Below are 26,045 nucleotides of genomic sequence, written 5' to 3'. Positions count from 1 at the left end.
GAACTGAAGTTCTGCACCATGGTATCAGTAAGGCTGCACTAGGTGCATTTTAGTACCACATACATACAGCATAAAAAAAGGTGCTTACCCTTGCTAACTAATCCAACATATCTGAGGCTATGTGGAGAAGGAGTTACTTAAATATTACACCTCACACTGCGTTGGGCCTTTATCCTGAACTCCAGGGAAAAAAACATGGTAGGCTCTGAGGTATCTATTAGACATTTTATGACCAAAAGTTTAATTTTTCAACCAATAATAATAATAGAAAAGGAGTACAACACACAAAGTAAGATCACAATACTAAAGAATTAGTCACTTTATAGCACGTGTCTATTTCAATATATAGATACCAGATTTTGTGTGTGTGTGTGTGTGTGTGTGTCTTGTGCATACACCCCCTCCCAACTGTCCTATAATAGTAATGGCATATACAAACCACTCCAGAAATTCTTACCAAAATTCCTCCTAATAAGATGAAACCTTACAATGGAGATTTCTTAAAATGTTTATTTAGGAACAAAGCCTGGAGGGCTGCGAGTGTCATGGGGACCCAGTATTAAGAAGAGTTTTCACACTGTTAGAATGGAGTTTTGAATAAGTTTGAGAGTCAGACAATGTAAGGGTTCATACTCAATCAGGCAAGACACAGGCACAGCTTTGCCCAAACTTTAATAAACTGAAGAGGGTTTAGGACATATGACAATACAATAAAGAAACTAGCTTCCTTTCTTCTAACTTGCTGAAGACCAAACTTTCTCACAGTGTGGCAAAAAGGCAGAACAAAAAGGAATCACCCCATTTCACCCACCCCATCCTCATCTCTGGCAATTTTGAGAATATCATTAGTGGGCAGTACAGATTTAAGGACTAAGCCAAATAATACTGTAGGCAAGTTGCTAAGCCCAACTTTTAGGACAATGGCACTTTTTATTGCATTCAGGAAGATGGACATGACAAAGAGGCAAGGGAAAGTTTCCCTTTAAAGTGTTAATAAAAATATAGCACCTTGAACTTTTCAATCCAAGGTGAATAGCAATGAGAGCTTTTAAAGGCAGCATCTGAAAACAGTTCATCGTGTTCTTTTCTATACCACCCCCTTGATGCAAGGAGTTAAGATTTCCCAGCCCAAGAAGCAGCACCAGAAAATGCTGGCATTAAAGGGCTAAAAGTTATGCCTCATTCAGGCAAAGATGGGGCTTCCTGACATTGTGGCATTTTTACATGATCTCAAGTTAATTACATCCCTGCAGAGTGACATGTCACAGTTAGGATCAGAGTTGATCCTGTTCATGAACAGATTAACTCTTCTGTTCCAGGAATCAGTTTTTCCTGGTCATAAGTTCATTGCTAGCACTGAAAGCACAAAAACCACCAGTGCCAAAAAGAGTTTTAAATAGTAGTTTTAAAAAGATAGGCTGCATAAAGCACAATAAACTGACATCCCACCTTTCCTAGCTCAGCTCTTGAGCTGAGTGAAGAAAGCCCCAAAAATTTGACCTTCTGCAAAAAGTTCAACTCTATGACAAAATGTGGTGCTTGGAGAAAGCAGCCCAAATACCAAGCGTCTGAGACACAAACTCATGTTAGTATTACCATGCATTAAGAAGCATGTGCGACTGGATTCTCCAGTGAAATTAGAGCCTGTTCCAGCATCTTGCCTCCTGACTTTCTGCTTTGATTCTCAGAGATGGTCATAGCTGCAGAGAAGGCCCAGAGCGGCATGCGCCGTGGCGAATGCTCCTCGGGGAGTTACAAGGATCGACAGAGGGGAACATTCAACAAAAGACAGCGAAAATTCAGAAAATAAAAAGGGACAAGATTTTGTCATAAAATTATAAAAACATAACTTAAAGCCCATAGCTGACAGCGTTCAGGCTATTGCTGTAAGAAGTCTAGAAAGTCTAACAGACTCTGCTCCTCTTCTAGTGAAGATCCACCTGGACAAATAGAGAAAGGGCAAGAGTAGGAATTATTGAAGAACAAGAGCACCAGATCTGAAGTGCACAGTGGATTCCGCTCCACCTGCAGTCATGTGACGGTCAGTGTACTTGCACCTCTCACCCCTATAGGAGTTCAACATGTAGTACCTACCTCACTAGGCTCCTCGTCCCCAGAATAATGATGCCTGCTAGCTTATAGGGGGCATTACGACACTTTAAAAAAAGAAATGCATCATCTACCCCTTTGAAAGCCAGCTCGTTATATAAGACAGCACTAAAGTAAACTAGAAAACAAACACTGCAGAGATGAAAAATAAAATCAGGATATCTGCTCCCTTTGGCTAAGCAGTATCACATCTTATCCCAAGAAGCAAAATCCTGATTCCTTGGGCCAGTTATTAAAGCAAAAAATGACAACTGAGTTTAACACATAAATCTGGGTTTATGTCCCCACTAAACAGGCTGTGAGGGAAATAAGTACAACGGCCTCTGGGAAGTCTTTGTATTTCCATTGATGATCTCCTAGAACGTGGCATCACAAGCACCAGATGTCTCAATGCGATCCACAGTATCTGTAATATCACAGGCTTTTTAAGATTCTTTAGTGACTCAAGGTACCAAGAAAACTTTATGGAGGGAGAAGTGTTTTAAAGAGTATTTGTTCCAAGTGCCATCAACAACCTTTTTAGGGAGACCTACGCACATTAGTCTGGTAATTTTCTGACACTCTTCACTTTTACATTGCAGTACCTTTGAAACGATAGCTGCTATGAGGAAAATAACTATCCTGATCCTATGGCTTTAAACAAAAATCCTCTCTCATTCTTGCAAATACTACATGCAAATTCTGCTTAATTTATTAGAAAAATACCAAGTACATCTACAGGATAGATAGAAAGTCATAGCTGGGAGCAATGAAGAAACTAACTACACCATGTTCAGACACCAACTCCAGGAAGAAAAAGTGACTTCACAAAACCAGTTACAACAATTTTGTTTTCCTGCAGAAGCTTGAATTTTAGGACTTTTTAAATGAGAAAAAACGGAGGTTTTAGTAATAACAATAAACCCGATTTCACAGGTGCCTAACATCTGCAGCTATCTGAGTTGTGAGAGCTCAGCACCTCTGAAATTCTGGTTCATTGTTTTGACACAGGAACCTGTAGTCAGAACAACAGCTGAAAGAGTGATAGACACCTTATCTGTCTTTAAATAAGAGGCAAACAGGCAGATGAGCCTATAGATAAATACATGTGAGCGCAGCCTAAGCAAGCTAATTACAGGGCTTTTTTTCCTTCCTTGTGAAATGTTTCTATACCACTTTTTTCCCTAAGGTAAAGGTTTCCTTATCAAAACAACATCTTTTTAAATCCTCAGCTTCTCTCTCTACTTGGTATAATGTCTCAGATAATGGTTCTATAGAATTAAATCTAGTAATTGATTAAGAGTCTCTTATTTCAAGAGAGTGCATAGTACATTTGTTATTTAAAGAAAAAACCAAACTCCTACACACCTTTTTGTACTTTGCTGCGTGCCCACTTTGCTAAGAAAGGGGATCAGAACTAGCAACAGCATTTCCAGACACAAAAATACCATGCATCACTCAGAATGCAGCTGGCATATATGCATGAGCCATGCAAGCTGACTCATGTCATGCCAGTATTTTCCAGACTGATTTGAAGAATTGAGATGTCAGGAGGGAAGGAATGAACAGATAAAGGAGGAAAGAGACTGACGTCATGTTTTAACATTACCAGGAATTAGTCATGATTTACTGATGGGAACTTCAGTTCTGTGATCTCTGAGTCAGGCGAGCTGCTGCCACTTCTATCGCTGTAGGTGTCCCTGTAGAAGTCAGACAGCTTTAGGAAAGGGAAGCTCTAGCAGAGATTACACCACAGGACTTTGTTGTTTTATAGTGAGCACAGACCCTTTAGAGGTCAGTCTGCACATCATGAGTTAGAGGGAGCTGGCTGTAAGCGTAGCAGGTTGCAGGTTCTAGATGACTCTGCTGCTCTTGTCTCTAAAGGCAGGTATTCTATTTAATGGTTTTTCTTGCTTAATTTTGTGGAACAGCCATCAGTAGCCTGGCTGGCCTCCAGGAGCCACCACAGCCTCTCCCCAGGCACTACACAACCAGAATGTCAGGGAGCTTGGCCTTTATTTACTTCTGAACAGAGTTTTTTGAAACCTGAAACCCTGCATGAAAAAAGTTAAGACTTTCTCCCGAGAGAGACATGCAAAACCCAGTAGGACACGTGTCAAACAAAGCATGTTAAGACTAAAGTCTGCAGTTTCTATGGGAATGAGGCTAAATCACAATGACATGGTTTAAATTTAGGGGTCTATGCATACCCCTTGTTCTTTGCAAGGGTCTGATCCCCCTTAAAAGGTAAAACCTTCCCAAGGTTGTGTTGGGCAGAATGACTCCACAGCCCCCCATGTAGGCCAGAGTCTTCAAAGCACAGATTAGCCCAAGATGAAGGAGATGAAAGAAGGAACGTTGGAAGTACACACTTGATGCCTTTGTGCCAGACATGCTGGGATCCCCATTCCTGTCAGGTCATGGAGTCCCCAGCCCTAGTGTTACAGAGTCAGCCATGGCCCATTAGAGTACTCTGCACTATGGAAAGTTGAGCACTGAACTAGGATACTATTTCAAACCTACCTTGGTGAGAGCCTGCAGCCCTTCTGTAGATAATGTGTGAGCCTCCCTGCAGAGGCCAGCAGGAGGCCAAAGTACGGGGGAGACGGCTTTATGGGTCTGGATAGGAACTCTGGGTGATACTGAACACCAACAAAAAATGGGTGCTCTAAGAGAAGAGAGAAAAGCGGACAGCATGTTAGGTTAATTCTGAATAATGAGTCTGAGAAGATCACCGAGCTGCCACATCTCATGTTGGAGGGCCTTTCTGGATAACCTCCTCACATCTTACAGCTGGCATCTGCTGCTGACAGACAGTCTAGAGCAGATGTTCTCAACCTTTCTCCTTCTGAGGCTCCCCCAACATGCTATAAAAATTTCACAGCCCACCCATGCCACAACAGTTTTTCAGTAGATTAAAAGCCAGGACCAGTATTAGGGAGTAGCAAGCAGAATAATTGCCCAGGGTCCCACGCCACAGGGGGTCCCATGAAGCTAAGTTGCTCAGGCTTCAGCTTCAGCCTGGGGTGGAAGGGCTTGGACTTCATCTTCAGTCCTAGGCAGCAGGGCTTGGGATTCGGCTTTCTGCCCCCGGCCCCAATGAGTCTAACGCTAGCCCTGCTCTCTGGTTTATTTGGGCAGATCCCCTGAAATCTGTTTGTGGCCCCAGGCCCCTGGTTGAGAACCGCTGGTCTAGAGAACATCATTAGGATCTGAGCTGCACGGCCAAGCTGACAAACTCAGGACCTCTGAGTTCCAACCCCAGCTTTGGTTCCTTCTGCGCTCTGGGAAGTCACCTCTCTGCTCTGTCTTTCGTATTTCTCTGTCCTTTAACTCCTAACAGTCATCACTACTTTTCACTTCAATAGCTCTGTTTGGGGAACAGACTTGAGATACTGAGATCTTGCCCTGAGCCCATAGAGAAGCTGCCATGTCAGACAAAAAAACTCTCTCCCTGACACACACACACACACACACACACCAACTCCCAACACCCAACACCAACTCAAGTGCTCACCTTCCAACTCAACCACTTCCATTCGCTCTCCTTCCACATCCTGGCCTACGAATTTCAGGCCCTTCTCTTCAAAGCAGCATTTCAGTTCTGGATTCACCTGAGGAAAAGCAGCAAAGTACACATGATCCGTCATGCTCTTCAGTGAGAAAGCTTACAAAGCCCAGAACACACCAACTGATACCTCAAATCTGTGTCTGTGTCTCTCTTCCAAGAAGTCATGATCTCCATACAGTTTTCCTGCCCAGAAAGAGAGGACCTTTTACCTTCTCCTTAATTACATCCAAAGTCATGGTAAACTCCACTTAATGATATTTCTACTTCTCTTTAACCAATTAATTTATAACCCCAGCCTATTTCCCCACCATCTTCCTCCTATGTATCCATAAGTCATGCAATCTTCACTGCAGCATTGCAATTGAGCATTAGCCAGCATTAACTCCTAGGCATCCTGCCACCCAGCGGAATTTACAGACCTGAATTAGGTACCTAACTCTGCGGAGCCTAGGCACCCACGAAAGGGACTCTGAGACCAGCAAGCTGAACAGAGAGCTGCCTAAATTAGCCAACAGAAAACTCTGAGGAGGAGCAGGGTCTAAGCCCCACCTTCAGAGGTAGTCAGTCACCTGTCTTCACTCAGCACTCAAATCCTGGAGTCAGGCACTTGGCCAGGTCAGACCCCCCATTGCTGCCAATAGCTGAGGGATTAGCACACTCACCTGTGATCTGGGAGACCTGTTTTCAAATCCCCACTCTGCTGGTTTTGGAGCAAGGACTTGAACCCAGGTCTCTCATATTCCAGGTGACTGTCCTAGCCACCAGGCTATTCGGTGAGAGTCTCTCTCAGTCTCCCCTGCTGAAGTTGTTCCATTTTGTATAAATAATTAAATATACATCCGGCCTGAGAGAGAAAAGGTGAGAAATGGATTCTATAGTCTGGTGGTTACAGCACCTCCCGGGGATGTGGGAGAGTCAGGTTGCAGTCCCTGCTGCAAATCAGGCAAAGTAGGAATTCAAACCTGGGTCTTCCACATCCTAGGTGAGCCACTGGGCGATTTCGGTACCGTGGGACAGAAACATGTGATCCTCCCCCCCCAAATGTGTTCTGAGCACTCCTACTGGATCAGGTCCCACAGGCGAAATAGGCGAGGAGTGCCTTGCCTGAGAATGGTGGTAGGGCTCAGGTGTGAGCTAAGGTCCCAACCAGCAGAAACGTAGGCATATACGGAATTCAGGCATCTACAGCATAAGGCAGCAGCTGAGTATCTCGGGGGCACCTGAAGTGACAGTTATGGCTTAAGGACCTTTGTGGATCTAGCCCAGAGTGACTGGTTTCCACCAGAACCTACTTCTTCCACAGTACAAGGGCTGATGTTTCACTTCCACCACAGAATGTCTAAGGAATGCCTAGCAGACAACAGCCTTAGCCATTTTTTTTAAAAGCATTAAACAATCTGGCTAATTTTCTATATCTCACTTCTGTCCCACTCGACACACTGCGTTCTCATGAATCATTTCAGACACCAGAAGGACCGAGAAGATATAGCAGTAAAAAAAATCCCATACTCATGATCGAGTTCTTGGTTTGGAAGAGGGTTCTTCTCTTGCCAAGCCTCATGGTCCCGCCCATTTGCCCAGGATTATGTTCTGGCATGTCTATGACCTAGGGGAGATTATTAAAACAGTGAACTGTGACTGAAACAGGAAGAAGAAAAAAAACAAACAAACCTCAAACAGGATTCAAATGCAAACATCCATAGGACAACGTAAGAAAGACAAACAGAAATCTGTCTTAAGCAGCCACTCCTGGGGCCCAGCACCATCAGACATTTAATTGAGGTGTTCTTTTAATGAAGACGCAGAATTGTATTTGGTAGGTTTGGTGATATTTTGGGGCAGTCTCAGTATAGGAGATAACCAGGAGTCCGGTGGCACCTTAAAGACTAAACAGATTTATTTGGGCATAAGCTTTCGTGGGTAAAAAACTTCACTTCTTCAGGAGATAGTCTCATAATAGTTGCATCTGTGCAGATCCCAGTGTAATCAGGGTAACTGGATTCTAACTGCAGGGCTCTAACTGCAAAATCAGAGTCACCATCAGCATGTGGTGGCTAAACTTATAAACTTGATATTTTAAACATACTCCTTTCCAGAGTCTGAGAGAAAGGAGCACTGTAACTTATTGTAGCTGAGGTCACAAACAATCCCAATACTTCAGGTTATTGACTGGCTTACCTAGCTGAGATTTTTATGGACTTGCAGCCCTAGTTCTGAGTGGACAGAGATTCAGTTGACTCAAGAAGAAAATGTTAATGTTTGGGTAGGTTAATATTTGGCACTGTCACCACTAACTTTCTCTCTGTTTGATCATATCCACCATTCCACTATACATTTTGTTGATTGCTCTGTAGAAGTCATCCATGCTGAAAACTGCCCTTTAAACTCTCAGGAGTAAGTTCTTTGTTTAATAAAAATGCATAGATGGAAAACCCCTCAGTGTCTGTACATTCCACAGCATGTGAACCCGCTGTCAAAATGACAAACTGACTTAAGGTAAACCAAGCAAGGACATTTACTTCCAAAATAAAAGTGCCCATACACAGACTAGCACCAAGATATCAAGAGATGCAAATTCCAATTTCAGATATTTCAGTACAAGTTTGTTTGGCTTTATCTACGCACAGAGAACACTTCCAGCTTTGAAGCGGGGTCAGAACAAGCCACACTTGAATCACACCATACTCACCACTGGATGAGTAGTTTTGGGGTCAAATTCTGTAGAATTGGCATCTGTAAAATGACATTCTTAGATTAGAAGCAAGAAGTCACACACTGAACATGAGGAAGATAGAAATGAATCCCACTCCCATACTCGTGAGCAGTACCAACTTATGCAGGGACCACTTGTGAGAGCAGAATCTGTCCCAGACACCAAACAAGCCCAGATGTATTTATTAGACTTCTTAGATAAGTACTTCTGAGTCTAGGCAGAAGCTGCCATCTTCCTGAGGACAGCAAAATCATTTGTGACAGAAGCAGTGTGGGAGACCATTATGAAATACTGTAAACCAGTTTCCAATTTGCCTTAAGCATCAGGAAAAGAAATGCTTATTTTCTGGAAATTGAACCTTTTGTTTCACATTTTAATTCTAATTAGCAAGCAGACTTGAAACTGGATTACAGTATTTTCTAGTATATTTATATCTATGGTGACAAGTATCTCCTACCTGGCTAGCTTCCAGCTTGATGGACTGAGCAAAGTGGGTACAGTTTTCCTTTAAGACTGGTTCTTGGAGATGGTTTTTGGGGAAAAATCTATCTCCTACCCACCAAGAATGGGGAGTAGCTACAGCCATCCTCCCAATTAATCCATTAATAACAGAATTCAGAAAGTTAGTTATCACTGCAATTACCTTCCCAGCCGAGAACACTGCGCGCAAACTCCACAACTGCAAGCTGCATCCCCAAGCAAACTCCTGTAGAAAGAGCAGAGAGTATGAAAATGACACCGGGTAGTGAACTGTGAGGGTCTCCCAGATCATGCAGTAATGCAAAGCTCTGCACTTTGGCACCTGCATAGAAGTCTACAACACACAGAAATATACTGATTTATAGAGGAAGCATGTCTTGTGGCTACGGCACTGACGGACTCAGACCTGGGATCCATTCCCTCCTCTGTCTCAGACTACCTGAGAGACTTTGGACAATTCAATTGCTCCCTGGGTCTCAGCTGCCCATCTGTAAAATGGGGATAATATGTCCTCTCTCAAACTACTTGTCCATATGGTCTAATTCAATTGTAAGTAAGAGTCTCTGTAAGTAAGGAGTAAGTAAGACAGCTAAGTGTAAAGCCCAGCACAATGGGGTCCCCATCTCATTTTGGGCCCTATGTGCTACTTTAATACAGATATTAACAACTTCTTGATAGACACTGGCAGCAGTCATTTATATGCCAGGGCTGCACTGGAGAGTAAGGTATCTTTCTTTAGTATATGGAGTCAGAACACAGTAGTTTTAAAAAAAAATTAATATATATCATTTTCACACACAGTTGTGAATCAAGAACAATGTTGAGTGCCATACTGGTGTCTCTGTTAGTTTCTCTTATCTTTTCTCATTACATGCATGCATTCCAAGAATAAAATCATGGGGGAAATTATTACTATCAACCACACCCAGAAGAAATTCAAGTTTCCTTGGGAATATTAAACATTTTAAATGCTGCCGTGGTGCTCTGTTAGTTTTAAGTGTTAGTCATTAGCTATAGTATAATATACCGAACACCTGCATCAAGAGAACGCTATGGGGTTAAGAAAGCATTAGCACATAACAGTCTAAAGCTTGATTGATCCACAATAGAGATGTCTCTGATCAGAGGGCTAGGGTGGGATTCAAATTTTGGATGTACACCTGTTGGTTCCTTGCTTCATATTATCGGATACGTTCTATTTCTCACCTAACAAGGGCTTTTTCTGTTTTCTTGCCCAGGAAATAGCTTGAATTTTCCCTTCTGTTCCTCGAACGCCAAACCCACCTGGAACCAGGACTCCACTGTACAAGGGAAGGGGAAAAAAAAAAATCCAGCTATACGAGACTTGCAGTTTTCTATACCCTCCAAACAAGTATTGCAGCTCTTCTGCTTTAAGACTTTGGAGTTACAAGACCTGACCAATTCATTTTACTACCAAGATTTCTTTGAATATAACTGCATGCACAGTAGTGAAAAGCCTTAAGGTGCTTATAAATGACAAGGAATATCTGTACTAAAATAATCTGATGAATGGGATTAAATGACAAGATTACCTAGGATAGCAGGGGACTGGACTTGTTGACCCAAGAGGTCCCTTCCAGTCCTGTCTCCCAATTTTAAGATGTCTCTGTGAGAGCTGAAGGATTTTGTAGGCAAAACACTTGTCAGAGCAACATTTAAAAAAAAAAGTCTAGTTTCTATGTAATAAATCTCTTTGGACAGACAAATATAATATGGGCTGTAACAACAAGAGGCAGTGTGGCCTAGTAGACTGAGCACTGGACTGGGACTTAAAAAATCTAGGTTCTGTTTCCAGCTCTGCTACTGGCCTAGTAGGTGCTGTTGGGAAAGTCACTTCCCTGCTCAATACCTCAGTTTCCCCATCTGTAAAATGGGGACAGCGACCTCATTTAAGAGCTACAGATGAAGTGTGCAGTATAAGTGCTAGGTGTTGTTATTACTGCTGCTCTTCACATGATCAGAAAGAGCAGGACCATGTATGTAGAATAGCATACGTGCTCCGCAACAAATATCTGTTAATCAGTCTATTGCTTAGAGACAAGTCAACTAAACTGTAGCACAACATGTCCCAACTGCAATCGCAAAAAATACAAGGATTCTGCAGGTGATTCTTTGTATTACTGACCAATGGCAGGAAGTGGATATCTGCTTCCCTAAATAACTGATCACTAGTCATGACCTGCCACTGCTCACGTGGCTCACCCCTTCCCTGCAACCTAGTCTCTCCCTTCCTCCCCCAACATCCCTCTTTCCTACAAAAAAAGAAAAAACTCTGATCCCACATTTGTACCCTCCTCTCTCTCTCTCTCAGCTTTGGCCATCCCTTCAATCTCCACCCTTCCTCATCCCACTTTTTCCCCAGTGGCCCTTCCCATACCTCATGCTGCCCCACACCCTTTCTCCTTCTCCTCCTCAAAACTAGCCAGTTGTACACATAGCTAGTCTGTGTAATCACATTGCTATTGCTGTCCCTCCCTCCCCGGTTTGTTTGTTACAATTATGCAAAATTATATTGTAAACTCTGCAGGACAGGGGCTCTCTCAGTGCACAGCACAATGCGAGGAGGGTCCCTGAGTACAACTGTGAACAATCACTTCGAAAATGTCAGTAATACCAAAGGAAGTCAGATCCTCTTTGAGGAAAGGCCTATGGTTATGAACTGCTTACTCAGCACTACAGAGTTTCTGCCAGGCCTCGTGGTATCGGACTGGTTCTTCTTGTAGAGTAGCTGGTTCCAAGTCTGCAGAATCGATATACTAGGAAGAAATCCAGGAATAAAACACAATGAGAGAGACTGGCACAAGACCCTTCCCCCCGATACCAAACCCTGCTGTTTAGTTTTCATTGACTCTAGATGTATGAGACTCCCTCCCTGCCAACACAGGCTTGTTTCTTATTGTACATTTACTAGTGGTTTGCTTGCTCTGATTTTCCACCTGCTAGGCAATATAGCTTCTTGTTCATAATCACTACAGTCTTTAGTTACATGTACAGACACCCCGCTTTCAGGAGGTCTCTCTACCTCACTGAGCAGGTTGGATGGTGACTGATCAGGCCTGAGTGGCTAAGTAAGGCTGAGGTCCATAGATTTTAGATTGCATGCAGCATATGGGCCACAGAGCCACACTTACAATAATGAGGATAAAAAATTCAAACAAACAGTCTCCTTAACAGCATGTTCAATTTGCACACTGAACGTGGCAGGCATCCAGGAGAACAATTAGACTGTATTATGATGGCACATATGAAAAAGAGGTACAGTTCTGCAGGCACTCTTATCCTTAGCATCTCCTGACTTCGGGGAGTTGCACTTTTCTCTTCTCTTTCTTAAATAGTTCTTTAAGCCCCTGTGTAATGCCTACGCGCAGGGGTTCCCTGGAGCACTTAGAATCCTGTGCCCATAAGCCGGAGAGTCCTCAATGACAGACTATTGATAGGATTTGCTTGTAACAGTAATCAGAGAAGAGAAATGATGGAAGGTAGCCCAGCCTCTGTACAATACGGCATTAAGTGCCAGTGCACAAGACATACTTCACTAGTGCTATTACAAACAGTGGTGCTACACACCTCTTGGGTACTACTACATATTTAGAGGCAACATGGTTTAAAGAATTTTTTCTTTAAAGTTTCAGATGAAAGATGGCAGACATTTCAGTACTCCAAGACTGTTCACGAAGTTCAGATATGTTCCAAGAGGCTTACAGAGACAGTCAGTTTCCAGCTGGTGTCAAGATCACAGTGGAATACTAGGGCAGAGTACCATCAAGCTTGACAGTGCCACCAAGTTAAGTCAGACTGCCCTACAAAGAACTGGTTATAGTAATGGCTAGAGGAAATTCAAAATGAACGCTGGCCTTCCCAACACCACCACTCAGGCTCAACACTGAACACCTAAAAAAACCAGACAGTGCACATGTATTATATAGATCCTGTTCTGAAAGCGGGAGGTTGGTTTGCTATTAAGTTGTATGCATGTAACATATGTTTGGACGCTGTAATCCAAGGGGAATGAGTTATAATATTCCCGGCTGCTGAATCATTCTGAAAACTGTGAGGTGTATCCTAGATGTGTGCAAAACTGTAAGCAAGAACAATCTGGTTAAGACACAAATACTACTCCAGCTGGGAAGGGGGGGAAAAAAAGAGCATACCTTTATCTCAAGTTTGTGGTTGATGGCCAGTGCAGAGTGTTCTAAAGCTTTAATGACAGAAGCATAGGAATCTGAGAACTTGGTGTATTTGCCAACAAGTGCAATGGAGCACGTCTCTAGCAAACGGTCATATCTAGAAACACAAAACCAAAATACAGGGCTTGTTCATTGTTAATGGGAATTGACGGGTACTGAGCACTTTTTAAAATCTGTCCTAATGGGAGCTGGCCACTTGAAAGCCTGGCCGCTGACTACTTTTAAAAGTCTGGCCTTTAAACAGTTATCCTGAATGAATGACAGTAGTCTGGGGACTTCCACTATTTGATAAAGGAAAGAAAAATTCTGCTAAGTAGCCACAGAGAAGAATGGTTTGGGAGAACAAATAATTTCTTACCTTTATTTCCAATTATTTTGGTAGGTTTTAGTTTTGTTTTGCTTTGTTTTTGATGAGCTTAGTTGTACTACATCCAAAACAGGTATCACATTTATTAAATACAAGTTAGAGGGAGGCATAGTCAGTTTTGTTTATCTTGCACAGTACTGTCCTCTGTGAATTTTAACTCAGTCCATTCCAATGGCTGAGGGAAAAGAAAGACTTCTAAATCCCATAGGAGCGCAGATTTCAAGAGCCTGGCAGTGCAAGATGTTACATTCTTGTTTGCAGGATCTGGAAAGCCACAGGACTCTCTGGGCCTGATCCTGATCATTCACACTCACAGTGAAGTCAAAGAAAGACGCAGGTACTCAGCACTTCTGAAATTGGGCCACTTACTGAGGTTCCAAAATATGCCTGTAAGTGCCTAACTTCAGGCACCCTGCTTTGAAAATACTGACCCAAGTTATTGTAAACTTGGAGAGCACAACTCTTGTCAATCTGAATCCCTCCAATCCTTCCATTCTGGACACTCAGACGCCTTTTTGTTTCGCCTTTAACAGCAACGCCCATAAATAGTAAAGGGAATATTGAAAGGCAGCCCAACTTTGGTACAATGCTGCAATAAACTGTCAGTGCACTAAATATACATCACTAGTCACATTAGTATCCATAACACCACTATGTATACTTTGCTTTGCCTTTGTAAGCATATTTATATTGTACAGTCATATTTAATTTAGTTTTCACCATCCAGGTGATTAGAACATATTAGAATTCTAGAGCATCAGAATACTAAAGGAGCCGAAGAGATCTGAGTCATTAGCAATTATCTTTGAGAACCCAAGGAGGACAGGAAAGATCCCAGAGGACTGGAAAAGGGCAAATATAGTACTGATCTCTGAAAATGGGAACCCTGACAACCCAAGGAATTAGACACGGTTCGCTTAAATTCGGTACCCAGAAAGATAACGGAGCAAATAATCAAATGATCAATTTGAAACCACCTAGAAGACATTAAGGTGATAAATAACTGTCAACATGGATTTGTCAAGAATAAAACATTAGGTTGATTTGATATGCAATTCTTTGACAGGGTAGCAAGCCATTTGGACAGGAAGCAGCAGCAGATGTGACATACCTTGACTTTAAGGCTTTTGATATTCTTTCACATGGCTTTTTCATAAGCAAACTAGGGGAATATAGCCTAGATGAACCTACTATAAGGTGTGTGCACCACTGTTGGCAAACCATATTGAGAGAGTAGTTATCAGTGGTTCACATCAAACTAGAAGGGCACATGGAGTGAAGTCCCACAGGGGTCTGTCCTGGGTCCAGTTCTATTCAGTATCTTCATCAGTGATTTAGATAATGGCATAGAGAGTGTACTTATAAAGTCTGCAGATGATACCAAGCGGGAGGGGACTGCAAGCGCTTTGGAAGATAGTAGAATTCAATACGATATTGACAAACTGCAGAAATGGTCTGAAATAAATCAGATGAAATTCAGTATGGACAAATGAAGGAAGGAATACTCAATTGCACAACTACAAAATGGGAAATGACTATATAGGAAGGAGTAATGCAGAAAAGGATCTGGCGGTTATAGTGGATCCCAAACTAAATATGAGTCAACAATGTAATACTGTTGCAAAAAAAGAAAACATCATTCTGGGATGTATTAGCAGGAGTGTTGTAAGCAACACACAAATAGTAATTTTTCCACTCTACTCAGCATTGATATGATCTCAAGTGGAGCACTGTGTCCAGTTCTGGGCACCACACTTTGGGAATGATATGAACAAATTGGAAAAAGTTCAGAGGAGAGCAACAAAAGTGACTAAAGGTCTAGAAAACATGACCTATGAAGAAATACTGAAAAAAACTGGGTTTGTTTAGTCTGGAGAAGAGAAGACTGGGGGAGGACATACTAACAGTCTTCAAGTACTTCAAAGGTTGCTATAAAGAGGAGGGTGAAAAATTGTTCTCCTTATCCTGTGAGGACAGGACAACAAGTAACAAGCTTAAATTGCAGCAAGAGAGATTTAAGTTAGGAAAAAGCTTCCTAACTGTCAGGGTAGTTAAGCACTAGACTAGATTACCTAGGAAGGTTGAGGAGTCTCTGTCACTCGAGGTTTTAAAGAACAAAGTAAGAGAAACACCTGTCAGGTTGGTTTAGATGATACTTAGCCCTGCCTCAGTGCTGGGGACTGGACTAGATGACCTCTCGAGGTTCCTTCCAGTCCTACATTTTTATGATTACCCTCAACCACCGTACTAGAAGCTGCTGAATCTTAAATACACCCGTGAAAATTTGAGTTCGTTTAGCTGTTTTTCTCCACTAGCTTTACAAAGTAGTTCTGCAAGGTCACTCATTTCTCAGCCAGACACATGCAAAACGGATTGCATCAGTGGCCTCTATTAGCTGCAGTGAAGCAGGGATGAGTCTGTATGGTAAAGGTAAATCAAGGTTTGTTCATTTAGAAGTTTCTGAAACATACCATTTTCTTATACCTAGGCCCTACCAAATTCATGGCCATGAAAAATGCGTCACACACCGTAAAAATCTGGTCTCCCCCTGTGAAGTCTGGTCTTTTATGTGCTTTTACCCTATACTATATAGATTTCACAGGGGAGACCAGCGTTTTTCAAATTGTGGGTCCTGACCCAAAAGGGAGTTGCAGGGGGTCAAAATTATTTTGGGGGGGGGGGGGGTCGCAGTATTGCCACCCTTACTTCTGTGCTGCCTTCAGAGCTGGGCGTCTGGAGAGCAGCGGCTGTTGGCCAGGTACCCAGCTCTGAAGGCAGCGTCCCGCCAGCAGCAGCGCAGAAGTAAAGGTGGGAATACCATCCCATGTCATCCTTACTGCTGCGCTGCTGCTGGCGGCAGCTCTGCCTTCAGAGCTGGTCTCCTGGCCAGCAGCCGCTGCTCTCCAGGTGCCCAGCTACGAAGGCAGTGCCACCACCAGCAGCAGCACAGAAGTAAGGACAGAAGTACCCCAACTTCCCCTACAATGACCTTGCGACCCCCCCCCCCGTAACTCCTTTATGGGTCAGGACCCCTAAAATTACAACACCGTGAAATTTCAGATTTAAATAGTTGAAATCATGAAATTTATGATTTTTAAAATCCTACGACCATGAAATTGACCAAAATGGACCGTGAATTTGGTAGGGCCCTACTTATACCCCATGGAACATACAATGTTGAAAGCTTCAGTACATGCCTGAATGTTGACTAAACCCTGATTTCATCGTTTCCCTAATGGCGGGATGTGTGTTACCCTGCTCTCCACAGGGGTACCAATATGTGCCAGGGAGTTCAAGGCAGAAGACACATCAAGAGACAGCTGCTTTGCTGGATTAGAAGTGAAATAAAGAAATAATGATGATGATGTTGTTGAAATGCCTCCGATGACTCCTAACCATGCATCAGTAAGTTCTAGTAAGGCTGGCCTGTTCAGAATAAAAAGGAAAAATCCTAAAGCACACATTCCTGTTCCCCTTTACATTATTTTAGACATGTTTTGAAGTAGTACCAGATTACAGGCAGAGGATACAGCTCTAAGGAACTCAGTAAATAAACTGCCCAACAGTATCTTAGTTCTCTGTGTTGTTGTTGTTTTTAATAGTTAACTATCGAAAAATAAAATGTATTGTTGTGAAAACAGACATGGAGTTTTGGGGGAATTTGAAACAACACAGGCCTTCTGGGGAACCATTCCCCAGCTGACCAGTGAAAGCCAGGGCACGATCCAATTCCAAACTATTCTCGATGGAGGAGCCCACCTGTCAGCCATCTCCTTCCACTTCATGAGCATCCTCCTGGGCTGCTTCTCGATGGGAAGGTCAAGCCTGTGGCGGAAGTAATCAACAACTCCCTGCTCCTCTAGTAGTAGAGGAACCCGGTAGATGGAGGAGACATCATGAACACAAATGACCTGTTCATAAAAAGTGAGGGTCATTAAAACATATCCATATGTATCTACAAATGATCCTAGCAGAACATCAGATGACAACTGGATACTACTACTTCCTTCTGCCTCCAGAAGACAACTGCATGATCATTTAACACACAGTTACTCAAAATGAACAAAAACTGATTTTGAATTCAAACAGCTTATAAGAACATTCTTCCTAAATGAATGGTCTAGCCACGGCAGCTACTGTTTGCTGATGGCGCCTCATGAAATGTGCAACTAATGGTATGAAGTAGGAATGAGCAAATCCTGCTCCCACTTGAATGCACAGGGAAACAGAAATCTCAAGACTATCATAAGGTAAGATCTACTCTTTAAAATAATACATGACATTGTAAGCCAGTTCCCAGTGACTAAGCGTGCACTTTACAGAACACCCAACAACTTGGCTGTCCTCATCCTTGGCTGTTTCAGTAGAGAGACCACTGACTGAATGGGCCATAGAGGTTGAACTCCTCCCATGCTCCCTGTTTGTTTTGCACAATTGCATCTGGTCTTGAACTGATATCACAAGCTCTTTGGGGTAGGGACTTATTTTAGGATTGTGCAGTACCCAGTACAATTGAGCCATTTTCTGACTGTTGCCTCTAGGTACTACTGTAATATAAACCAGTAATAACTGATCTCTCCAGACCAAGACTGAGGCATGTATGCAGGGCTCAGAGAAGCTTGTACTGTTGTCGAGAGAATTTGACAAATTTCACCACCACTAAATTTACAAAAATGTTTTAAAAATAGTTAATTTAAGATTAGCCAAACCATTCTGTAGAGCTGAGAAGGGGGGTTATTTCAATATCTCTAGTCCATTCAACTCTCTGTGTTTCCAGTGAAGGGATTTGACTTGTGACACCTGTCCACTGGGAATAAGACTGCACTTAAAATCTCACAAAACATGCCATTCCAACTTTAAAAGTCCTGCTTCCTCCTGGATTCAAAGGAAGCTGAATTCAGTTCTCCACAGAAAGAATTAAGCCGCAATTATTTCTCCTTATATAGTAAATAGCATTTAGCATTAAAGTGTGATTATGGTTCAAAAGGAGAGTATAAAAAAAATGGCACCTAGTCACTTTACTGAAAATTCAATACATTTTACTTCTATCTGCCCTGCAGCTAGATTTTATTCTAGTTTACACAGCAACAGAATTTTTAGCCAAGATCCAAATGCAGAACTGGGGACAATGCATGAACCAGTAAGACTCTGCTTGACTTTGCAGTGCTAGAATTTAGAAAACTATTTTTAAAAGTGAGCTATCTTAATCTGGAACAATTGAGAGACAAATACGGTTCCCCATGAGGATTTCATAAAGTGATACTTTAAAGTGCTATCCCCTTTAGTCTACAAAACACTTACTGGTCTAGCTTCATCTTTTGTTCATACTCAATGATTTATCTATTGACAAATGATTTAGTTGGGTTTGGTCCTGCTTTGAGCAGGGGGTTGGACTAGATGACCTCCTGAGGTCCCTTCCAACCCTGAGATTCTATGAAATAATGATTGCCTATCATTTAACAAGGATTTTCTTGTATATGAAAGACATCACACTCTGGAGTGACAAATAAATGTGTTGCAGATAGCATTAAATTTCCCTGGATAATCTCTTCTTGTGCAATCTGTCACTAATGTGAACAGGCAGATAGGAGCCATGCCCAAGTATGACCATTAGACAGCATATTTGTACAAGGAGCAGTGTGCAAAACACACTCACAAATCCCATTACTCAAGGTACTGCATAGTCTTTCCTAAATGCAGAAGGAATTTGGAAGGTTAACAGGTCTTAAGAATAGCCATTGGGAAATAAGAGAAATCTGTGCAATCCGATTTAACAATTGTAAGAGGTTTATTGTACCTAGCCTGGTCAGCCAGGTATCAGGCTTACACAGAGAGGAATTGACAAATGAGAGAGACACACGTATTTAAGAACTGGAGAGAAGACAAACATATAGATTTTTAGGCTATAAAAAATGCACAGCTAACACAGAGGAGCTCTAGGCACCAAACAAAATGTTGCCCTCAGCATCTGACAAATGGCAGAAATACTGGTTATAGGGAAAGGGAGAAAGTACAGCATTTTTTTTTACCTGTTCTGGTTCTACATGACAGAACATAGAGATCTTCTCCTTTACGGAGGTGTCCAGCGGAGTGGAGCATCTGCACACAATCTAGCAGAAAAAGCAGCGATATCAAGGTTGTGAAGCAGAACAGCAGCACTCAGGCATTAATCTGACTGGTCACTAAAAACAGTTTCTATACCAAGTTCCTATCATGGATTATTTGTTACTGTAGTTTATTACTTCTATACCACCACTGGTATAAAGCAGCATCCTATCATCCCAAGTCCAATTTAAATCAGGAAAGGTTGCTGAAGGATGCTAGCCCCACACTTTCCAAATGAATGCAATACAGCAAAACTTACCAAGTCTGGTGAGAGACCAAGTCCTCTGAGTTCACGAACACTATTCTGGGTAGGTTTTGTTTTCTGCTCTCCTGTAGAACTTGGCTAGTAGTCAAAGAAGACCAAAATATATTATTGAACTAATGTCTAGATGTGCATATGAGGAGTTCAATAGTCATTCAAGCCTTCAGGCTCTATGCATCATATTGTTTTAATTATGGGTCAGGAACCCTGAATTTATGATAGTCTTTCCCTCATTTCACTGCCAATTTAATCACACACAGACCCAGAGGGACTGCAGGGTATTGGGGAAGGGAGAGGGAAAATATGAAGACTTTGGCTGGATAGAAGCTCAAGGTACCTGTACCTGTGCATGCTCCCTGTACGTGAATAACATTTTACTCTTTGAGTGCATGGAGTGGGGAAAAGTGAGAGAAGGGGGCCTGAGTTAGTTGTTCCCCACCCCCAGGAACATTTAGCAGATTAGTTGGCCTGCTGTACATCTACATCCAATAGTGTTGGATAATCACATCAGGTAGATGTTTCTGCTAAAATGATCACCAGTGGTATTGTAGCAGTGTTGATCCCAGGATATGAGAGAGACAAGGTGGGTGAGGTAAATCTCTTTTACTGGACCAACTTCTGTTGGTGAGAGAGAGACAAGCTTTTGAGGTTACACAGAGCTTCTTCTGCGTAAGCTCGAAAGTTTGTTTCTCTCACCAATAGAAGTTGGTCCAGTAAAAGATCTCACCCACCTTGTCTCACCAGTGAAATAGTTAGCGTCAACATTAACTGTCACTGTTGAGCTTCAGAGTTAAGAGGATTGTACAGCAACTTCAAAACAGGGGAATTTGTGCAGATATTTGCACCACCAACTTGCTTTGGGATTATGCTGTGGAGATTATAAAATAATTACTAGTGACTACGACTAGGTTTTAATTTAGCTTTTAATCTTCATTTGTAGCACCCACAATTTCTTTCCTTATCCATTTGGCATACATTGATTTAGCTTTTCTTTTGTACGGAGTCTATCAACAACATTTTGCCTTGTATATTTGATTCTCATCTGCATCAATGATTTCAGTTTCTGCACAGTCTCAGAATAGCGTTTCTTAGCTAACTTTAGATTCCTTTTTAAAGCTGCTATGGTCCCCAGGAAACTTCTCTGTCAGATCATCATGAATTAAAGGACACTCAAATCTGAGAGTCTACGCAAGGTTACAGTGTTAATTAAAACCCTCTTACTGAGGGAGACAGTTTAATCAAATTTAAAATGTACATTACATCAGAACTATTCAACTTTGTAACTAAAACCACTCAAAACACAAAAAACAAACAAACAAAAAAACCCACACACTTCAGGGACTGCCTGAGAGAATATCCTGGAAATTACTGTTTTAAAGTTTGAGAAGTTATCTGATTTATTTTGTAAGTCTGAGATAACACAGAATCTATAAGAAGACATGTAAAGAGAGGCTGTTAAAAGGGTACTAACAAACATAGAACTCAATTCTCTGTTCTGTTGTACCTTATGTAGTCTATACCAGCACAAATTGGGTGAAAATGGTATCTACGCTGATTGATAGCATTTTACAATCACTTTACGGAAGTGTAAACGGCTGCTCAACATGCAGGAAATGGGACACTAGGCTCCCAGAGTGCACTCAGTTATGAAAGACAACAGAAATAAATATTCCAAAATTGTGCAATATAAAAGAAATACAGAACTTTACATTTGCTGAAATTCCCAACTATTTGCTAGGCACACAACAGTACCTTTGGGAGGATATAGGTATTGTAGGCTAGTTGTGAAGAGCTATGTCTCTACATGTTCTGAATTCTTTCCTTACATACACACTTATGGTTTGCACGACAAACACACACTACACAGATATCTTTCAGTATATGTGTATCTATACAACATCTCTAAACACATTTATAAAATAAACCCTAATTATAAAAAATCCCTGGCCATCACAGCTTTCCATGGACTTACCTGGGGAACTAGACTGACATGAATATTACAGAAGTTCTCTCTTTAGCTTTGAACTGGAACTGGCGGAAAGCCTCGATGAAGGGCATACTTTCTATATCTCCCACTGTTCCACCAAGCTAAACAAAAGAAGACCATTTAGAATAGCACCAAACTTCTCATAACTAATACTCATAACTAAGACCAGTATATTTCTGGTCTCGTCACTTGATTTAAGAAAAAAAGGAAAACAGCCTACTGCACAGCCAATATCATTGTCATTGTGTGGACTCTCTGAAGAAACAGCAGCAGGATTTTTGCTGGGCATATGGTTTCCTTCAATGAGATGATGGGTATTGGATTATGTGTTCCATGGCATTTTTCTGTTCCTCTCAGACAACTGTACGTGGCCACATGCAGTGTAAGCAAAGCTGGCCAAGAGAGGGTCCTTGGGACTCCACACTCTTCCTTCTATCTAACCATTATTTTAACCCCTTAACACCCTCTTCTTATGACAGTTTGGATTGCAGAAGAAAAGCAGCTTCTCACAAGGCCAATGTTGCTCTAGGGCAGGGGTAGACAACCTATAGCACGCGTGCCGAAGGCGGCACGCGAGCTGATTTTCAGTGGCACTAACGCTGCCCAGGTCCTGGCCACCAGTACGAGGGGCTCTGCATTTTAATTTAAAATATTTAAGAAGCTTCATTTAAAATTTAAAACCTTATTTACTTTATATACAATAGTTTAGTTATATATTATACACTTATAGAAAGAGACCTCCTAAAAACATTAATGTATTACTGGCACGCAAAACCTTAAATTAGAGTGATTAAAGAAAGACTCGGCACACCACTTCTGAAAGGTTGCCGACCCCTGCTCTAGGGACTGATATGCAAGGACATTTGGTTCACATGCCTTATTACCCTGGAGTCCAGGCATATTAAATCTGTGCTGAAATTGAGCTCCAAAGCCCTAGGCAACAAGAAATCCAAAGTACCACCCTGCTAGAACGCCACATTGACATGCACACAAAATGGGGGTTTGTTCTTTTTGAATTGTCCCAATTAATAAGATGAAAAAAATTTTAACAAAAAAAACCCCATTCTCTACAAGGTTTAACTGCCAGTGCACAGTTCAATTTACTCTGCATGAGAATCAAGACTAAGGAGGGAAATGCTACAAACCTCAATCACACACACTTGGGGTTCCATGCCATCTTCATCCACAGGAATTCGTGCCTGCCTCATTACCCACTCCTGGATAGCATCTGTGATGTGGGGGACAACTAGAAGAGAAATAGAGACAAAGGTTAAAACCACAGTCTACATAAATTGCAGTCTAAAATTCATCGTGTAGCAAATTGAGATTAACTGGCCATTGCTTCTCATTCACATCTAATGTTATGTCATGTCTTTTTAATCAAAGCATTCCTTTTAATAAGTGGTAATTCCTAGCCATGACCTTTCAGATGAGGAGATGTAGTCCCACTCCACATCTCAGACAACTGAGAGTGATGTTTTTCAGTTGAAAGCCTCTAATACAAACTATATTATATGCAGAGCCTGGAGTGTTTCGTTATTTTAAAATTGTCTGTGAAAGGAGTTTTATGCAAGCAGACAAAGATGACGTGTTTAAAAAAAAAAAAGTGCAACTCAGTCCACAGAGAATGCAGCTTCCATTCTGAATCACAAGAGCAGGAAGGCAGCTTTAAATGTTACTAGACTGTGTCCTACCGTATTATTTAATGAGTTATAAAAAAGCAGTGGCCCACCTTAAATCAGCCACGAGATGTACATGATCCACAAGATACTGGCCTGAAAATGAGATTATTTGTATGCTGTGCAGTTGTAGCCACGATGGTCCCAGAATATTAGATTGACACTTTGGGTTTGTTTACACTAGAAAGTTGTCCCGCTTTAACTACAGTGATACAGTTAAAGCAACACCACTAATGTGGGCAGTTATATCAGTATAACGGTGTTTCATTTTGGTATAGCTATTTCCATATTGGCACAGACCAATACTATGCTAGTATAAGGCACCGCTATACCAGTGTAACTGCACCCACACTAGGACTTGTACCAGTATAACTATATTGGTTAAAATGTCACACCACTGACTGATATAGGTATTGCAGTACAACTTTCAAGTGTAGACCAGTCCAAAGAACTATTCAGTGTCCTCTCTGTAACTCAAATGAGACGAGAGAGATGTAGAAATACTCAAGAAAGGGGCAGATTTAGGTTTATATCTACAGAAGGTAAAGCGAAGCATTGCATCACCTTGGACAGTTTTGCCCAGGTAATCTCCCTTCCTCTCCTTGTTGATGACGTATTGATAGATTTTCCCAGTGGTCAGATTATTGTCCTTGGTGAGACGGATATCAAGGAAGCGTTCATAATTGCCCAAATCCAGGTCTACCTCCCCTCCATCATCCAGCACAAACACCTCTCCTGCAGCAAATGGTAAGATGCAAAAACAGAGTCAGCTAGACAAAGTACATGCAAGCAAGTTGTTTTTCTGAGACAACTGAAAGAGTCCAGTGTAACAAGACAGCTTCTTGATGAAATAATTTATTTTATACAATTAAATATTTTTAAAAGAATAGCTAATAAAAATAAATACCTCATAGATTAGAAAGTGGAATAGGATTAACATGTTAAAGAATAAATCACTGCACAGCCTGTGTATAACAGACAAGATTCTGAGCTTATTTATGAGGACATAAAACTGAAGTAAAGCCCCTGAGATCAGACTTTCATTGAAATGTATTCTAACCCTTAACAACAATCCAATAAATCTGTAAGGAAATATTTACAAGTTCAGCATAGTCATTTTTTAATGGAAATTACTAGTATCAATATTTGTTCTATATACTCTCAAGGTGAATCTGCACATTACAAAGGCTTTAAAGAAAATATAGAAGAGGATTCCCTTTAGAGGCAAACAGTCCTCAGTACACCTTTCTAAGAGATGTTTGTTTAAAGATCACAAATCCTCACCAACATTGTCTTATCCACTTTCTCTAGCTATTCATCTCTCTCTTTTCCCTCTCACTCAAAAACAGTTTTTTATGTCCTTCTTATGCACATAAAAAGGTTTGGGCCCCCATTAGGCAAGTAGTCAGGTCCTACAACTGCAACAAAAAGGAGCTAACTGACAATACACAACTTTCACCTGAAATCACTGATGGGCTTGTCACTGATGCATGGGAATGAGCCTTTGCTAATTTCAAACCTTCATCCTGGAGAAGGTGTAAGAGTGTACAGAATAAGTTGTTTATATCAAAATATTTCCCCACTCCCCACAAAAGCCTTAGGACCATAAAAAATTAAATTAGAGGATTTTTATGAATGCAGAGTTCAGCTTACCGTGCTCATAAGGAGAGAAGGTCCCTGCATCAATGTTAATATATGGGTCAATTTTAATGGAAGTGACATGTAACCCACATGATTTCAGGATTGTCCCAATGCTGCTTGCAATGATCCCTTTCCCAATCCCTGAGATGACACCGCCTGTGACTAGAATGTACTTCATTTGTCTAAGGACCTAGAAAAGAAAATATTCTTTGTTAGACAGCAAGATCTCTGTCAATTTAAGTGGACAAAAACATATGGCCAAACCAAAAGAAGAATGTTCTCTGAAAATATTTGTGGAAAAATAAGAAAAGTATAGGAAGATTAAAATCTCTGCTCTGCGAATATGTTCAAAGCAAGTATTCACAAACAGAAGAGGTGCACTGATGTCTACTGGACTATCAATAAACTATGTCCAGTCCTTTTCAAACTGTATGCTTCACTACCAGATGCTGTGTGTCATGGAAGTCTTGCTGCTCCAGTTAAGTGAAGTCCCCCCCATACTACAGGAGCAGAGTAAAAGAGCAACAGAGTCCATATTTAAATGGCTGAGGAAATTAGGCAGAGCCTGATATCTACACTGCATCTGGGAAGGAGCTTGCCAGCCGGGGGTTGCAGGGCTCAGGCTAGCGCACCTAATCTTGCTGTGTAGACACTGCAGCTGGGGCTGGAACAGAGGCTCTTATGCCTGGGAGGAGTAAGGGGACTGCAGATCCTGGGGCGCTGCAATGTCTAGCCCTCTGGCACATGCCCTGCTGCATTGCCACGGGCAGAGCCCATTGTGCTAGGCGCTGTACAGTGACTCCCCTGCCCCCGGGAGCTGGCAATCCAGAGACCCAGGCACTCTGCTGAGGGGGCCGGGGCTAGCACCCAGCGGGCTGGGGGGGGGCACGGCCACGGGGCTTTGGGGCAACGAGACAACCCTCCTCCCCGCGACCCCAGCCCGT

At 41.9% G+C, this 26,045-nt stretch overlaps 2 protein-coding genes across 2 annotated transcripts in view; one reads left to right on the top strand and one right to left on the bottom strand.

Moving 5' to 3' along the window:
- The window catches only part of LOC120389101 (schlafen-like protein 1), a 44,440-nt gene extending 33,959 nt beyond the window's left edge, over nucleotides 1–10,481 (top strand). Inside the window, 1 exon segment of the mRNA XM_039511341.1 lies at nucleotides 10,091–10,481. The gene's annotated coding sequence lies outside the window, so the exon portion shown is untranslated.
- LOC120389098 (CTP synthase 1-like) lies at nucleotides 497–25,279 on the bottom strand. The gene is given in 19 exon segments (XM_039511337.1): nucleotides 497–1,940; nucleotides 3,698–3,788; nucleotides 4,612–4,756; nucleotides 5,606–5,702; nucleotides 5,787–5,842; nucleotides 7,169–7,265; nucleotides 8,349–8,392; nucleotides 9,016–9,078; nucleotides 10,059–10,153; nucleotides 11,541–11,629; nucleotides 13,025–13,157; nucleotides 17,187–17,338; nucleotides 19,457–19,537; nucleotides 19,792–19,875; nucleotides 21,767–21,810; nucleotides 21,813–21,882; nucleotides 22,927–23,027; nucleotides 24,025–24,195; nucleotides 25,114–25,279. Coding segments are annotated over 18 exon segments (1,773 nt in total). The 3' UTR covers nucleotides 497–1,940; nucleotides 3,698–3,703.
- Nucleotides 25,280–26,045: the final 766 nt, after the last annotated feature.

The sequence above is a fragment of the Mauremys reevesii genome, linkage group 23, assembly GCF_016161935.1.
Source record: "Mauremys reevesii isolate NIE-2019 linkage group 23, ASM1616193v1, whole genome shotgun sequence".
Classification (NCBI taxonomy): Eukaryota; Metazoa; Chordata; order Testudines; family Geoemydidae; genus Mauremys; species Mauremys reevesii.
The sequence above is the reverse complement of the archived record's forward strand: the minus strand, read 5'-3'. Positions and strand labels throughout refer to the sequence as shown.